At 49.4% G+C, this 18,250-nt stretch overlaps 2 protein-coding genes across 2 annotated transcripts in view; one reads left to right on the top strand and one right to left on the bottom strand.

Moving 5' to 3' along the window:
- The window catches only part of LOC135542910 (protein diaphanous homolog 3-like), a 1,769,082-nt gene that overhangs the window by 671,744 nt on the left and 1,079,088 nt on the right, over positions 1–18,250 (top strand). The window lies entirely within an intron of this gene.
- Positions 1–18,250, bottom strand: part of LOC135542890 (protein diaphanous homolog 3-like) — a 467,767-nt gene that overhangs the window by 92,949 nt on the left and 356,568 nt on the right. The window contains exon 24 of the mRNA XM_064970040.1: positions 17,507–17,631. Coding sequence (XP_064826112.1) covers positions 17,507–17,631 — 125 coding nt within the window. The remainder of the gene's footprint in view (positions 1–17,506; positions 17,632–18,250) is intronic.

Below are 18,250 nucleotides of genomic sequence, written 5' to 3'. Positions count from 1 at the left end.
GAAGAGGGTGAACTACTAGAGAGGTCAATACACATCTCTCTCTGAGGACGAGGAGGGTGAACTACTAGAGGTCAATACACATCTCTCTCTCTGAGGACGAAGAGGGTGAACTACTAGAGGTCAATACACATATCTCTCTCTGAGGACGAGGAGGGTGAACTACTAGAGGTCAATACACATATCTCTCTCTCTGAGGACGAGGAGGGTGAACTACTAGAGAGGTCAATACACATCTCTCTCTCTGAGGACGAGGAGGGTGAACTACTAGAGGTCAATACACATATCTCTCTCTGAGGACGAGGACGGTGAACTACTAGAGGTCAATACACATATCTCTCTCTCTGAGGACGAGGAGGGTGAACTACTAGAGAGTTCAATACACATCTCTCTCTGAGGACGAGGAGGGTGAACTACTAGAGGTCAATACACATCTCTCTCTCTGAGGACGAGGAGGGTGAACTACTAGAGAGTTCAATACACATCTCTCTCTCTCTGAGGACGAAGAGGGTGAACTACTAGAGGTCAATACACATCTCTCTCTCTGAGGACGAGGAGGGTGAACTACTAGAGGTCAATACACATCTCTCTCTCTGAGGACGAGGAGGGTGAACTACTAGAGGTCAATACACATCTCTCTCTCTGAGGACGAGGAGGGTGAACTACTAGAGGTCAATACACATATCTCTCTCTCTGAGGACGAGGAGGGTGAACTACTAGAGGTCAATACACATATCTCTCTCTCTCTCTGAGGACGAGGAGGGTGAACTACTAGAGGTCAATACACATATCTCTCTCTCTGAGGACGAGGAGGGTGAACTACTAGAGGTCAATACACATATCTCTCTCTCTCTCTCTCTCTGAGGACGAAGAGGGTGAACTACTAGAGGTCAATACACATCTCTCTCTCTCTGAGGACGAGGAGGGTGAACTACTAGAGGTCAATACACATATCTCTCTCTCTCTGAGGACGAGGAGGGTGAACTACTAGAGGTCAATACACATCTCTCTCTCTCTGAGGACGAGGAGGGTGAACTACTAGAGGTCAATACACATCTCTCTCTCTGAGGACGAGGAGGGTGAACTACTAGAGACCAATACACATCTCTCTCTCTCTCTGAGGACGAAGAGGGTGAACTACGAGAGGTCAATACACATCTCTCTCTCTGAGGACGAGGAGGGTGAACTACTAGAGGTCAATACACATCTCTCTCTCTGAGGACGAGGAGGGTGAACTACTAGAGGTCAATACACATCTCTCTCTGAGGACGAGGAGGGTGAACTACTAGAGGTCAATACACATATCTCTCTCTGAGGACGAAGAGGGTGAACTACTAGAGGTCAATACACATCTCTCTCTCTCTCTGAGGACGAGGAGGGTGAACTACTAGAGGTCAATACACATATCTCTCTCTCTCTCTCTGAGGACGAAGAGGGTGAACTACTAGAGGTCAATACACATATCTCTCTCTCTCTCTCTCTGAGGACGAAGAGGGTGAACTACTAGAGGTCAATACACATCTCTCTCTCTCTCTGAGGACGAAGAGGGTGAACTACTAGAGGTCAATACACCTCTCTCTCTCTCTCTCTCTCTCTGAGGACGAGGAGGGTGAACTACTAGAGGTCAATACACATCTCTCTCTCTCTCTGAGGACGAGGAGGGTGAACTACTAGAGGTCAATACACATATCTCTCTCTCTCTCGGAGGACGAGGAGGGTGAACTACTAGAGGTCAATACACATCTCTCTCTCTCTGAGGACGAGGAGGGTGAACTACTAGAGGTCAATACACATATCTCTCTCTGAGGACGAGGAGGGTGAACTACTAGAGGTCAATACACATCTCTCTCTCTGAGGACGAGGAGGGTGAACTACTAGAGGTCAATACACATATCTCTCTCTCTGAGGACGAGGAGGGTGAACTACTAGAGGTCAATACACATCTCTCTCTCTGAGGACGAAGAGGGTGAACTACTAGCGTTCAATACACACTCTCTCTCTGAGGACGAGGAGGGTGAACTACTAGAGGTCAATACACATCTCTCTCTCTGAGGACGAGGAGGGTGAACTACTAGAGGTCAATACACATATCTCTCTCTGAGGACGAGGACGGTGAACTACTAGAGGTCAATACACATCTCTCTCTCTCTGAGGGCGAGGAGGGTGAACTACTAGAGGTCAATACACATATCTCTCTCTCTCTCTCTCTGAGGACGAGGAGGGTGAACTACTAGAGGTCAATACACATCTCTCTCTCTCTCTCTCTCTCTGAGGACGAAGAGGGTGAACTACGAGAGGTCAATACACCTCTCTCTCTCTCTGAGGACGAGGAGGGTGAACTACTAGAGGTCAATACACATCTCTCTCTCTCTCTGAGGAAGAAGAGGGTGAACTACTAGAGAGGTCAATACACATCTCTCTCTCTCTGAGGACGAGGAGGGTGAACTACTAGAGAGTTCAATACACATCTCTCTCTCTCTCTGAGGAAGAAGAGGGTGAACTACTAGAGAGGTCAATACACATCTCTCTCTCTCTGAGGACGAAGAGGGTGAACTACTAGAGAGTTCAATACACATCTCTCTCTCTCTCTCTGAGGAAGAGGACACGGAGTGACCAGGAGTGTGTTGTGGTGTTCTTCTCTATTTACACACACACGGACACACACACGGATACACACACACACGGATACACACACACAGGAGCATGTGCAGCCATAACAGGAACAAAGGAGGGAGAGGGGGAGGGGGAGGAAGAGGAGGAGGAGAGGGGGAGGGGGGAGAAGGAGGAGGAGGAGAGGGGGGAGGAGGAGGAGAAGGGGGGAGGGGGAGAGGGAGGAGGAGAGGGGGAGGAGGTGGGAGAGGAGGGGGAGGAGGTGGGAGAGGAGGGGGGGGGAGGTGGGAGAGGAGAGGGGGAGGGGGAGAGGAGGAGGAAGAGGAGGGAGAGGAGGAGGAAGAGGAAGGAGAGGAGGGGGAGAGGAGGAGGGAGTGGGGGATGAGGAGGAGGGAGTGGGGGATGAGGAGGAGGGAGTGGGGGATGAGGAGGAGGGAGTGGGGGATGAGGAGGAGGGAGTGGGGGATGAGGAGGAGGGAGTGGGGGATGAGGAGGGAGGGAGTGGGGGATGAGGAGGAGGGAGAGGAGGAGGGAGTGGGGGAGGAGGGAGAGGAGGAGGGAGTGGGGGAGGAGGGAGAGGAGGAGGGAGTGGGGGATGAGGGAGAGGAAAAGGAGGTGGAGGGAGAGGAAGAGGAGGAGGAGGGAAAGGAGGAGGGAAAGGAGGAGGGAGAGGAGGAGGGAGAGGAAGATGGAGAGAGAATCAATAGGAGGTAGTCTTGTATATTTGAGGAGAACAGTTGGAGGGGTCAGGGTTGAAGGCACAGGAAGGATGAAAATGTGAGGAGAACAGCAACGGAGCACATCCGTCCAACGGCCTGGAGTCAACCAAGCATGGCCCACGCAAACAATCACACACACATACACACACACACACACACACACACACACACACACACACACACACACACACACACACACACACACACACAGGCTGATTGATTCAAAGACAGACAAACACATTTGAAAATGTCAGCAACATGCCACTCACTCAGAGATAATTGTGAGACAAACAAGCCTTAAAACACCCCTCCTCCTCACCCCTCCCCTAGTCAAAGTCACACCCTCCCCCCCTCCTCCTACTCCTCACCCCTCCCCATGTTAAAGTCACACCCCTCCTCCTCACCCCTCCCCTAGTCAAAGTCACACCCTCCCCTCCCCCTCCTCCAACTCCTCACCCCTCCCCTTGTCAAAGTCACACCCCTCTACCTCACCCCTCCCGTTGTCAAAGTCACACCCTCCCCATGTTAAAGTCACACCCCCTCCCCTAGTCAGTCACACCCCTACTCCTCACCCTCCCCTTGTCAAAGTCACACCCCTCTACCTCAACCCTCCCGTTGTCAAAGTCACACCCTCCCCTTGTCAAAGTCACACCCTCCTCCTCACCCCTCCCCTTGTCAAAGTCACACCTCTCCTCCTCACCCCTCCCCTAGTCAAAGTCACACCTCTCCTCCTCACCCTCCCAAAGTCGTAACACAGTGTACTCTGGGTAGTAGACCGTAGTAACACAGTGTACTCTGGGTAGTAGACCGTAGTAACACAGTGTACTCTGGGTAGTAGACCGTAGTAACACAGTGTACTCTGGGTAGTAGACCGTAGTAACACAGTGTACTCTGGGTAGTAGACCGTAGTAACACAGTGTACTCTGGGTAGTAGACCGTAGTAACACAGTGTACTCTGGGTAGTAGACCGTAGTAACACGGTGTACTCTGAGTAGTAGACCGTAGTAACAGTGTACTCTGGGTAGTAGAAGGTAGTAACACAGTGTACTCTGGGTACAGACCGTTGTAACATAGTTGTGACCATAATTCTGTTTGTAAAACCGAAGTCACATGTTTTATGTTGGGGAAAATGAGGTTTAGTATAAAATTAATATTTATATTTTTTAATATTTAAGCTTTTTTGAAGTGGGTGTTTTCCATACTTCTGATTACTGACACACACACACACACACACACACACACACCAAGATAAATCAACGAAACGCCCTAAACTCATTGAAGTAAGAAAACACGATGGATCCTAATCCTAGCTAGAAGGTCACCCTCCCAGCTGACTGAGACGGTCGTATTTCTCCTTGGGAATATTGTTGCTAATATCTAGCAGCTTTGATGTCGACTTAAATCACTAATCTCTTTAATGAGGGCAGGCCTTAAACTGCCATCAACACGCAGCCAATCAGATCTGACGAATAGCAGTGTGTGTGTGTGAGAATGTTTATCTGAGAGTATATGTGCTGCCAATGTGTGTAGCTGTCTATGTCTTAGCGCATGTTATCAGCGTGTGTGTGTATATATATATATATATATATATATATATATATATATATATATATATATATATATATATATGTCTGTATCTGTGTGTATGTGTGTGTGTGTGTGTATGTATATATATAAATGTCTGTATTTGTGTGTGTGTGTGTGTGTGTGTGTGAGTGTGTATATATATATATAAATATATATATATAAATGTCTGTATCTGTGTGTGTGTGTGTGTGTGTATATATATATAAATGTATATATAACTGTCTGTATCGACATTTATGTGTGTATATATACAGTGGGGCAAAAAAGTATTTAGTCAGCCACCAATTGTGCAAGTTCTCCCACTTAACAAGATGAGAGAGGCCTGTAATTTTCGTCATAGGTTCACTTCAACTATGACAGACAAAATGAGGAAAAAAAATAAAGAAAATCACATTGTAGGATTTTGTATTAATTAATTTGCAAATTATGGTGGAAAATAAGTATTTGGTCACCTACAAACAAGCAAGATTTCTGGCTCTCACAGACTTCTGGTAGGGGCTATGTCCCCTCTCTCTCTGGTAGGGGCTATGCTCCCTCTCTCTCTGGTAGGGGCTATGCTCCCTCTCTCTCTCTCTGGTAGGGGCTATGCTCCCTCTCTCTCTCTCTGGTAGGGGCTATGCTCCCTCTCTCTCTCTCTCTGGTAGGGGCTATGCTCCCTCTCTCTCTGGTAGGGGCTATGCTCCCTCTCTCTCTCTCTGGTAGGGGCTATGCTCCCTCTCTCTCTGGTAGGGGCTATGCTCCCTCTCTCTCTCTCTGGTAGGGGCTATGCTCCCTCTCTCTCTCTGGTAGGGGCTATGCCCCTCTCTCTTTCTGGTAGGGGCTATGTCCCCCTCTCTCTCTCTGGTAGGGGCTATGCTCTCTCTCTCTCTGGTAGGGGCTATTTCCCCCTCTCTCTCTCTGGTAGGGGCTATGCTCCCTCTCTCTCTGGTAGGGGCCCCCTCTCTTTCTGGTAGGGGCCCCCCTCTCTCTTTCTGGTAGGGGCTATGCCCCCCTCTCTCTCTCTGGTAGGGGCTATGCCTCTCTCTCTCTGGTAGGGGCTATGCTCTCTCTCTCTCTGGTAGGGGCTATGCTCCTCTCTCTCTGGTAGGGGCTATGCTCCTCTCTCTCTGGTAGGGGCTATGCTCTCTCTTTCTCTGGTAGGGGCTATGCTCTCTCTCTCTCTGGTAGGGGCTATGCTCTCTCTCTCTGGTAGGGGCTATGCTCTCTCTCTCTGGTAGGGGCTATGCTCCCTCTCTCTCTGGTAGGGGCTATGCTCCTCTCTCTCTCTGGTAGGGGCTATGCTCCCTCTCTCTCTGGTAGGGGCTATGCTCCCTCTCTCTCTGGTAGGGGCTATGCTCTCTCTCTCTCTGGTAGGGGCTATGCTCCCTCTCTCTCTCTCTGGTAGGGGCTATGCTCCCTCTCTCTCTGGTAGGGCTATGCCCTCTCTCTCTGGTAGGGGCTATGCCCTCTCTCTCTGGTAGGGGCTATGCTCCCTCTCTCTCTCTGGTAGGGGCTATGCTCCCTCTCTCTCTCTGGTAGGGGCTATGCTCCCTCTCTCTCTGGTAGGGGCTATGCCCTCTCTCTCTCTGGTATGCTCCCTCTCTCTCTCTGGTAGGGGCTATGCTCCCTCTCTCTCTGATAGGGGCTATGCCCTCTCTCTCTGGTAGGGGCTATGCTCTCTCTCTCTGATAGGGGCTATGCTCCCTCTCTCTCTCTGGTAGGGGCTATGCCCTCTCTCTTTGGTAGGGGCTATGCTCTCTCTCTCTCTGGTAGGGGCTATGCTCCCTCTCTCTCTCTGGTAGGGGCTATGCTCTCTCTCTTTTGGTAGGGGCTATGCTCTCTCTCTCTGGTAGGGGCTATGCTCCCTCTCTCTCTCTCTCTGGTAGGGGCTATGCTCTCTCTCTTTTGGTAGGGGCTATGCCCCCTCTCTCTCTGGTAGAGGCTATGCTCCCTCTCTCTCTCTGGTAGGGGCTTTGCCCCTCTCTCTCTGGTAGGGGCTATGCTCCCTCTCTCTCTCTCTCTGGTAGGGGCTATGCTCTCTCTCTCTGGTAGGGGCTATGCTCCCTCTCTCTCTCTCTGGTAGGGGCTATGCTCCCTCTCTCTCTGGTAGGGGCTATGCTCCCTCTCTCTCTGGTAGGGGCTATGCCCTCTCTCTCTCTGGTAGGGGCTATGCTCCCTCTCTCTCTGGTAGGGGCTATGCTCCCTCTCTCTCTGGTAGGGGCTATGCTCCCTCTCTCTCTGGTAGGGGCTATGCTCTCTCTCTCTGGTAGGGGCTATGCTCCCTCTCTCTCTGGTAGGGGCTATGCTCTCTCTCTCTTTGGTAGGGGCTATGCTCCCTCTCTCTCTCTGATAGGGGCTATGCCCTCTCTCTCTGGTAGGGGCTATGCTCTCTCTCTCTCTGATAGGGGCTATGCTCCCTCTCTCTCTCTGGTAGGGGCTATGCCCTCTCTCTTTGGTAGGGGCTATGCTCTCTCTCTCTCTGGTAGGGGCTATGCTCCCTCTCTCTCTCTCTGGTAGGGGCTATGCTCTCTCTCTTTGGTAGGGGCTATGCTCTCTCTCTCTCTGGTAGGGGCTATGCTCCCTCTCTCTCTCTCTGGTAGGGGCTATGCTCTCTCTCTTTTGGTAGGGGCTATGCCCCTCTCTCTCTGGTAGAGGCTATGCTCCCTCTCTCTCTCTGGTAGGGGCTTTGCCCCTCTCTCTGGTAGGGGCTATGCTCCCTCTCTCTCTCTCTCTCTGGTAGGGGCTATGCTCTCTCTCTCTGGTAGGGGCTATGCTCCCTCTCCCTCCCTCTGGTAGGGGCTATGCTCCCTCTCTCTCTGGTAGGGGCTATGCTCCCTCTCTCTCTGGTAGGGGCTATGCTCCCTCTCTCTCTGGTAGGGGCTATGCTCCCTCTCTCTCTCTGGTAGGGGCTATGCTCCCTCTCTCTCTGGTAGGGGCTATGCTCCCTCTCTCTCTCTGGTAGGGGCTATGCTCTCTCTCTCTCTCTGGTAGGGGCTATGCTCCCTCTCTCTCTGGTAGGGGCTATGCTCTCTCTCTCTTTGGTAGGGGCTATGCTCTCTCTCTGGTAGGGGCTATGCTCTCTCTCTCTCTGGTAGGGGCTATGCTCCCTCTCTCTCTGGTAGGGGCTATGCTCCCTCTCTCTCTGGTAGGGGCTATGCTCCCTCTCTCTCTGGTAGGGGCTATGCTCCCTCTCTCTCTGGTAGGGGCTATGCTCTCTCTCTCTCTGGTAGGGGCTATGCTCCCTCTCTCTGGTAGGGGCTATGCTCTCTCTCTCTGGTAGGGGCTATGCTCTCTCTCTCTCTGGTAGGGGCTATGCTCTCTCTCTCTCTGGTAGGGGCTATGCTCCTCTCTCTCTCTGGTAGGGGCTATGCTCTCTCTCTTTGGTAGGGGCTATGCTCTCTCTCTCTCTGGTAGGGGCTATGCTCCCTCTCTCTCTGGTAGGGGCTATGCTCTCTCTCTTTGGTAGGGGCTATGCTCTCTCTCTCTGGTAGGGGCTATGCTCTCTCTCTCTGGTAGGGGCTATGCTCTCTCTCTCTCTGGTAGGGGCTATGCTCCCTCTCTCTCTCTCTGGTAGGGGCTATGCTCTCTCTCTCTCTCTCTCTGGTAGGGGCTATGCTCCCTCTCTCTCTCTCTGGTAGGGGCTATGCTCTCTCTCTCTGGTAGGGGCTATGCTCCCTCTCTCTCTCTCTCTGGTAGGGGCTATGCTCCCTCTCTCTCTCTCTGGTAGGGGCTATGCTCCTCTCTCTCTCTGGTAGGGGCTATGCTCCTCTCTCTCTCTCTGGTAGGGGCTATGCTCTCTCTCTCTCTGGTAGGGGCTATGCTCCCTCCCTCTCTCTCTGATAGGGGCTATGCTCTCTCTCTCTGGTAGGGGCTATGCTCTCTCTCTCTGATAGGGGCTATGCTCACACTCTCTCTCTGGTAGGGGCTATGCTCCCTCTCTCTCTGGTAGGGGCTATGCACCCTTCTCTCTCTCTGGTAGGGGCTATGCCCTCTCTCTGGTAGGGGCTATGCTCCCTCTCTCTCTGGTAGGGGCTATGCTCTCTCTCTCTCTGGTAGGGGCTATGCTCCCTCTCTCTATCTGGTAGGGGCTATGCCCCTCTCTCTCTGGTAGGGGCTATGCTCCCTCTCTCTCTGGTAGGGGCTATGCCCCCTCTCTCTCAGGTAGGGGCTATGCTCCTCTCTCTCTCTGGTAGGGGCTATGCTCCCTCTCTCTCTCTCTGTTAGGGTCTATGCTCCCTCTCTCTCTCTCTGGTAGGGGCTATGCTCCCTCTCTCTCTCTGATAGGGGCTATGCACCCTTCTCTCTCTGGTAGGGGCTATGCCCTCTCTCTGGTAGGGGCTATGCTCTCTCTCTCTCTCTGGTAGGGGCTATGCTCCCTCTCTCTCTCTGGTAGGGGCTATGCCCCCTCTCTCTCTCTGGTAGGGGCTATGCCCCTCTCTCTGGTAGGGGCTATGCTCCTCTCTCTCTGGTAGGGGCTATGCTCCCTCTCTCTCTCTCTCTCTGGTAGGGGCTATGCCCCTCTCTCTCAGGTAGGGGCTATGCTCCCTCTCTCTCTCTGGTAGGGGCTATGCTCCCTCTCTCTCTCTCTCTGGTAGGGGCTATGCCCCCTCTCTCTCAGGTAGGGGCTATGCTCCCTCTCTCTCTCTGGTAGGGGCTATGCTCCCTCTCTCTCTCTGGTAGGGGCTATGCCCTCTCTCTCTGGTAGGGGCTATGCTCCCTCTCTCTCTCTCTCTCTCTGGTAGGGGCTATGCCCCCCTCTCTCTCAGGTAGGGGCTATGCCCCCTCTCTGGTAGGGGCTATGCTCCCTCTCTCTCTCTCTCTCTCTGGTAGGGGCTATGCCCCCCTCTCTCTCAGGTAGGGGCTATGCCCCCTCTCTGGTAGGGGCTATGCTCCCCCTCTCTCTCTGGTAGGGGCTATGCTCCCTCTCCATCCCTTCCTCTCTCTTGACTGGCTGGGTAAACTCTGCCACTTAATAGGTGCTGCTCTCAAATTGACTTATGATTGGCTCAGACCAGCCTGAGGAGTGCCCCCCCCCCCCCCCCCCACACACACACACACACACACACAGCCAACAAGCGAGAGTCAAGAGAGTCAAGCGCCACTGTATTTTCTGCTGTCCTCTCTTCCTACTCCCTTCTGCTCCCATTATCTCTCCTCTCCTTTCCTGCTTCCATTATCTCTCCTAGTCTAGTTTCTCTCCTCTCCTTCTCTCTCCTTGTCTAGTTCCTCCTCTCTCCTCCCCTCCTCCTCTCTCCTCTCCTGGTCTAGTTCATCCTCCTCTCCTAGTCTAGTTCCTTCTTAATATGACCAGGATGGGTTGATAATATGACCAGGATGGGTTGATAATATGACCAGGATGGGTTGATAATATGACCAGGATGGGTTGATAATATGGGTTGATAATATGACCAGGATGGGTTGATAATATGACCAGGATGGGTTGATAATATAACCAGGATGGGTTGATAATATGGGTTGATAATATGACCAGGATGGGTTGATAATATGACCAGGATGGGTGATAATATGGGTTGATAATATGACCAGGATGGGTTGATAATATGACCAGGATGGGTTGATAATATAACCAGGATGGGTTGATAATATGACCAGGATGGGTTGATAATATGGGTTGATAATATGACCAGGATGGGTTGATAATATGACCAGGATGGGTTGATAATATGGGTTGATAATATGGGTTGATAATATGACCAGGATGGGTTGATAATATGACCAGGATGGGTTGATAATATGGGTTGATAATATGACCAGGATGGGTTGATAATATGGGTTGATAATATGACCAGGATGGGTTGATAATATGGGTTGATAATATGACCAGGATGGGTTGATAATATGGGTTGATAAGACCAGGATGGGGTGATAATATGGATTGATAATATGACCAGGATGGGTTGATGACATGACCAGGATGGGTGATAATATGACCAGGATGGGTTGATAATATGGGTTGATAATATGACCAGGATGGGTTGATAACAGGACCAGGATGGGTTGATAATATGGGTTGATAATATGACCAGGATGGGTGATAATATGGGTTGATAATATGGGTTGATAATATGACCAGGATGGGTGATAATATGGGTTGATAATATGGGTTGATAATATGACCAGGATGGGTTGATAATATGGGTTGATAATATGACCAGGATGGGTTGATGATATGACCAGGATGGGTTGATAATATGACCAGGATGGGTTGATAACAGGACCAGGATGGGTTGATAATATGGGTTGATAATATGACCAGGATGGGTGATAATATGGGTTGATAATATGGGTTGATAATATGACCAGGATGGGTGATAACATGGGTAGATAATATGACCAGGATGGGTTGATAATATGGGTTGATAATATGACCAGGATGGGTTGATAATATGGGTTGATAATATGACCAGGATGGGTGATAATATGGGTTGATGATATGACCAGGATGGGTGATAATATGACCAGGATGGGTTGATAATATGACCAGGATGGGTTGATAATATGACCAGGATGGGTTGATAATATGGGTTGATAATATGACCAGGATGGGTTGATAATATGGGTTGATAATATGACCAGGATGGGTTGATAATATGGGTTGATAATATGACCAGGATGGGTTGATAATATGACCAGGATGGGTTGATAATATGGGTTGATAATATGACCAGGATGGGTTGATAATATGACCAGGAAGGGTTGATAAGACCAGGATGGGTTGATAATATGGGTTGATAATATGACCAGGATGGGTTGATAATATGACCAGGATGGGTTGATAATATGACCAGGATGGGTTGATAAGACCAGGATGGGTTGATAATATGGGTTGATAATATGACCAGGATGGGTTGATAATATCACCAGGATGGGTTGATAATATGGGTTGATAATATAACCAGGATGGGTTGATAATATGGGTTGATAATATGACCAGGATGGGTTGATAATATGACCAGGATGGGTTGATAATATAACCAGGATGGATTGATAATATGACCAGGATGGGTTGATAATATGGGTTGATAATATGACCAGCATGGGTTGATACTATGACCAGGATGGGATGATAAGAATATGACCAGGATGGGTTGATAATATGACCAGGATGGGTTGATAATATGACCAGGATGGGTTGATAATATGGGTTGATAATATAACCAGGATGGGTTGATAATATGACCAGGATGGGTTGATAATATGGGTTGATAATATGACCAGGATGGGTTGATAATATGACCAGGATGGGTTGATAATATAACCAGGATGGATTGATAATATGACCAGGATGGGTTGATAATATGGATTGATAATATGACCAGGATGGGTTGATAATATGGGTTGATAATATGACCAGGATGGGTTGATAATATGACCAGGATGGGTTGATAATATAACCAGGATGGGTTGATAATATAACCAGGATGGGTTGATAATATGACCAGGATTGGTTGATAATATGACCAGGATGGGTTGATAATATGGGTTGATAATATGACCAGGATGGGTTGATAATATAACCAGGATGGGTTGATAATATGACCAGGATTGGTTGATAATATGACCAGGATGGGTTGATAATATAACCAGGATGGGTTGATAATATGACCAGGATGGGTTGATAATATAACCAGGATGGGTTGATAATATGACCAGGATGGGTTGATAATATGACCAGGATGGGTTGATAATATGACCAGGATGGGTTGATAATATAACCAGGATGGGTGATAATATGACCAGGATGGGTTGATAATATAACCAGGATGGGTTGATAATATAACCAGGATGGGTGATAATATAACCAGGATGGGTTGATAATATGACCAGGATGGGCTGATAATATGACCAGGATGGGTTGATAATATGACCAGGATGGGTTGATAATATAACCAGGATGGGTTGATAATATGACCAGGATTGGTTGATAATATGGGTTGATAATATAACCAGGATGGGTTGATAATATGACCAGGATGGGTTGATAATATGGGTTGATAATATAACCAGGATGGGTTGATATAATATGGGTTGATAATATGACCAGGATGGGTTGATAATATGGGTTGATAATATAACCAGGATGGGTTGATAATATGACCAGGATGGGTTGATAATATGACCAGGATGGGTTGATAATATGGGTTGATAATATGACCAGGATGGGTTGATAATATGGGTTGATAATATAACCAGGATGGGTTGATAATATGACCAGGATGGGTTGATAATATGACCAGGATGGGTTGATAATATGACCAGGATGGGTTGATAATATGGGTTGATAATATGACCAGGATGGGTTGATAATATGACCAGGATGGGTTGATAATATGACCAGGATGGGTTGATAATATGGATTGATAATATGACCAGGATGGGTTGATAATATGGGTTGATAATATGACCAGGATGGGTGATAATATGACCAGGATGGGTTGATAATATGACCAGGATGGGTGATAATATGACCAGGATGGGTTGATAATATGGGTTGATAATATGGGTTGATAATATGACCAGGATGGGTGATAATATGACCAGGATGGGTTGATAATATGACCAGGATGGGTGATAATATGGGTTGATAATATGGGTTGATAATATGACCAGGATGGGTGATAATATGACCAGGATGGGTTGATAATATGGGTTGATAATATGACCAGAATGGGTTGATAATATGACCAGGATGGGTTGATAATATGACCAGGATGGGTTGATAATATAACCAGGATGGGTTGATAATATAACCAGGATGGGTTGATAATATGACCAGGATTGGTTGATAATATGACCAGGATGGGTTGATAATATGGGTTGATAATATAACCAGGATGGGTTGATAATATGGGTTGATAATATAACCAGGATGGGTTGATATAATATGGGTTGATAATATGACCAGGATGGGTTGATAATATGGGTTGATAATATAACCAGGATGGGTTGATAATATGACCAGGATGGGTTGATAATATGACCAGGATGGGTTGATAATATGGGTTGATAATATGACCAGGATGGGTTGATAATATGGGTTGATAATATGACCAGGATGGGTGATAATATGACCAGGATGGGTTGATAACAGGACCAGTATTGTGCCTTTGGCTTCTCGAAAAACGAAAAAGGTAGTTGACATGACAACCAATAGAACATGAGAGAAACGCTGGTTTCAACAGCATCGTCTTTATAAAATAATTGCCCCTCCATGTATCTGAAGGTGAAAACATTAATGTTTCAAACAATTTAGTCTGTTTTCAAAATGCCTCGTGCCTTTCAGCTCACAAAGCAAAGCGCTGGGTGATGCTCTGATAGCCTACAGTATGAACCTGGACATCTCACAAAGCAAAGCGCTGGGTGATGCTCTGATAGCCTACAGTATGAACCTGGACATCGAATCCCAGACGCGCTTTAATTACCAATTAATAAATACAGTAGGTATTTTTATAAATCTGGTCCATCAAAACAGCTTGTAACACGAGTTTGCGTGTAGAATTGTTGCGTGTGATAACTAAGATACAGTACGACTAACGGAAACACACACACACCAATTTAATTCCAATTTATATTTAATCGCCTTTTCTTGGGGGGGGGGGTGCTAAATTACCGGCCAACGGTATCCCTGGCACACACACACACACACACACACACACACACACACACACACACACACACACACACACACACACACACACACACACACACACACACACACACACACACACACGTGAATTAAAGGAGAGGAGAGTGCCAAGGAGTCCATCCTCTATCGGAGGGATGTGGGGCAGCTACTGCTGAGGAGTCCTTCATTAAAATTAACACAGATATGTGGGGGAAGACAAACAGTCTTCATCTCTTCTCCTGATTAAAATTAGTAGGAGACTGGGATGGAAAACTATTGACTTCAAGAGAGAGGAAGAGAGACAGAGAGAGAGAGAGACAGAGAGAGAGAGAGAGAGAGAGAGAGAGAGAGAGAGAGAGAGACAGAGAGAGAGAGAGAGAGAAAGAGAGAGACAGAGAGAGAGAGAAATAGAAAGAGAGAGACAGAGAGAGAAAGAGAAAGACAGAGAGAGAGAGAGAGAAAGAGAGAGCGAGAGAGAGCGAGAGAGAGCGCGAGATGGGGAAGAGGAGCGACAACAGTCGTTGTTTGGGTCCCTGGAAGGTTCCTACCGCGGTCCTGAAGGGTTGTAGAAAGTTGTGAACATTTATAATCCTAACGAATGATCAGGTCCAGTTGGGGTCTGACGTCTCTGCAGTGATACACACTGGGCCTGGTGCAGCTGGCAGCTGACTGACACACTGTGAGAGACGCTGTAACAGGCCGTCTGGTCTTTGATATGAGACGCTGTGCTGTAACAGGCCGTCTGGTCTTTGATATGAGACGCTGTGCTGTAACAGGCCGTCTGGTCTTTGATATGAGACGCTGTGCTGTAACAGGCCGTCTGGTCTTTGATATGAGACGCTGTGCTGTAACAGGCCGTCTGGTCTTTGATAGGAGACGCTGTGCTGTAACAGGCCGTCTGGTCTTTGATATGAGACGCTGTGCTGTAACAGGCCGTCTGGTCTTTGATAGGAGACGCTGTGCTGTAACAGGCCGTCTGGTCTTTGATATGAGACGCTGTAACAGGCCGTCTGGTCTTTGATAGGAGACGCTGTGCTGTAACAGGCCGTCTGGTCTTTGATATGAGACGCTGTGCTGTAACAGGCCGTCTGGTCTTTGATAGGAGACGCTGTGCTGTAACAGGCCGTCTGGTCTTTGATAGGAGACGCTGTGCTGTAACAGGCCGTCTGGTCTTTGATATGAGACGCTGTGCTGTAACAGGCCGTCTGGTCTTTGATACGAGACGCTGTGCTGTAACAGGCCGTCTGGTCTTTGATATGAGACGCTGTAACAGGCCGTCTGGTCTTTGATATGAGACGCTGTGCTGTAACAGGCCGTCTGGTCTTTGATAGGAGACGCTGTGCTGTAACAGGCCGTCTGGTCTTTGATATGAGACGCTGTGCTGTAACAGGCCGTCTGGTCTTTGATAGGAGACGCTGTGCTGTAACAGGCCGTCTGGTCTTTGATATGAGACGCTGTGCTGTAACAGGCCGTCTGGTCTTTGATAGGAGACGCTGTGCTGTAACAGGCCGTCTGGTCTTTGATATGAGACGCTGTGCTGTAACAGGCCGTCTGGTCTTTGATATGAGACGCTGTAACAGGCCGTCTGGTCTTTGATACGAGACGCTGTGCTGTAACAGGCCGTCTGGTCTTTGATATGAGACGCTGTGCTGTAACAGGCCGTCTGGTCTTTGATATGAGATGCTGTAACAGGCCGTCTGGTCTTTGATACGAGACGCTGTGCTGTAACAGGCCGTCTGGTCTTTGATAGGAGACGCTGTGCTGTAACAGGCCGTCTGGTCTTTGATAGGAGACGCTGTGCTGTAACAGGCCGTCTGGTCTTTGATATGAGACGCTGTAACAGGCCGTCTGGTCTTTGATATGAGACGCTGTGCTGTAACAGGCCGTCTGGTCTTTGATATGAGACGCTGTGGGAGGAGGGAGAGTCAAAGCTCAGTCGGAGGAGGACAACGGTCTACACACACACACACACACACACACACACACACACACACACACACTGCTAAGCTGTAATGACATGGGGTGATGCTGAATGATGTAGAGAGGGTGGGGCCAGAGAGAGGGTGGGGCCAGAGGGAGGTGGGGCCAGGGAAAGGTGGGGCCAGAGAGAGGTGGGGCCAGAGAGAGGTGGGGCCAGAGGGAGGTGGGGCCAGAGGGAGGTGGGGCCAGAGGGAGGTGGGGCCAGGGAAAGGTGGGGCCAGAGAGAGGTGGGGCCAGAGGGAGGTGGGGCCAGAGAGAGGTGGGGCCAGAGGGAGGTGGGGCCAGAGAGAGGTGGGGCCAGAGAGAGGTGGGGCCAGAGAGAGGTGGGGCCAGAGAGAGGTGGGGCCAGAGAGAGGTGGGGCCAGAGAGAGGTGGGGCCAGAGGGAGGTGGGGCCAGAGGGAGGTGGGGCCAGAGGGAGGTGGGGCCAGAGAGAGGTGGGGCCAGAGAGAGGTGGGGCCAGAGAGAGGTGGGGCCAGAGGGAGGTGGGGCCAGAGGGAGGTGGGGCCAGAGGGAGGTGGGGCCAGAGAGAGGTGGGGCCAGAGAGAGGTGGGGCCAGAGGGAGGTGGGGCCAGAGAGAGGGTGGGGCCAGAGAGAGGGTGGGGCCAGAGAGAGGGTGGGGTCAGAGAGAGGGTGGGGCCAGAGAGAGGTGGGGCCAGAGAGAGGTGGGGCCAGAGAGAGGTGGGGCCAGAGAGAGGTGGGGCCAGAGAGGTGGGGCCAGAGAGAGGTGGGGCCAGAGAGAGGTGGGGCCAGAGAGAGGTGGGGCCAGAGAGAGGGTGGGGCCAGAGAGGGTGGGGCCAGAGAGAGGTGGGGTCAAACCTGTCAGATTGGACCAGTCTGGGGGCAGTGAGGACCAGTCTGGGGGCAGTGAGGACCGAGATCTCTCTGTGTGTGTGTGTGTGTGTGTGTGTGTGTGTGTGTGTGTGTGTGTGTGTGTGTGTGTGTGTGTGTGTGTGTGTGTGTGTGTAATCTGTCTGAGGTAAAGGATATAGACATCTTGACAGTGAAGAGATCTTCAGAGTCGTCAGGAGAGGAGAAGGTGTCCAGATCTCTCTCGAGTTGGACCAGCTGTCTCTCCATCTGAACTAGGTTCTTCTCCAGGGACTCCGCTGAGACTAGAGACACACACACACACACACACACACACACACACACACACACACACACGCACACACACACACACACACACACACACACACACACACACACACACACACACACACAGAGGGAGAGGAAATATTAAACAATGCCTTGTTGCTTCATGTACTCAGAAGATGCCATTGTGCAGCACAGTGTCTCTGTTGGAATGGATCTGTTTCCGAGTCTCCAGTGAGGAGTGTTGTATTATAATCTGGTTCTGAGTCTCCAGTGAGGAGTGTTGTATTATAATCTGGTTCTGAGTCTCCAGTGAGGAGTGTTGTATTATAATCTGGTTCTGAGTCTCCAGTGAGGAGTGTTGTATTATAATCTGGTTCTGAGTCTCCAGTGAGGAGTGTTGTATTATAATCTGGTTCTGAGTCTCCAGTGAGGAGTGTTGTATTATAATCTGGTTCTGAGTCTCCAGTGAGGAGTGTTGTATTATAATCTGGTTCTGAGTCTCCAGTGAGGAGTGTTGTATTATAATCTGGTTCTGAGTCTCCAGTGAGGAGTGTTGTATTATAATCTGGTTCTGAGTCTCCAGTGAGGAGTGTTGTATTATAATCTGGTTCTGAGTCTCCAGTGAGGAGTGTTGTA

Source organism: Oncorhynchus masou, chromosome 7 (assembly GCF_036934945.1).
Source record: "Oncorhynchus masou masou isolate Uvic2021 chromosome 7, UVic_Omas_1.1, whole genome shotgun sequence".
Lineage (NCBI taxonomy): Eukaryota > Metazoa > Chordata > Actinopteri > Salmoniformes > Salmonidae > Oncorhynchus > Oncorhynchus masou.
The sequence above is the reverse complement of the archived record's forward strand: the minus strand, read 5'-3'. Positions and strand labels throughout refer to the sequence as shown.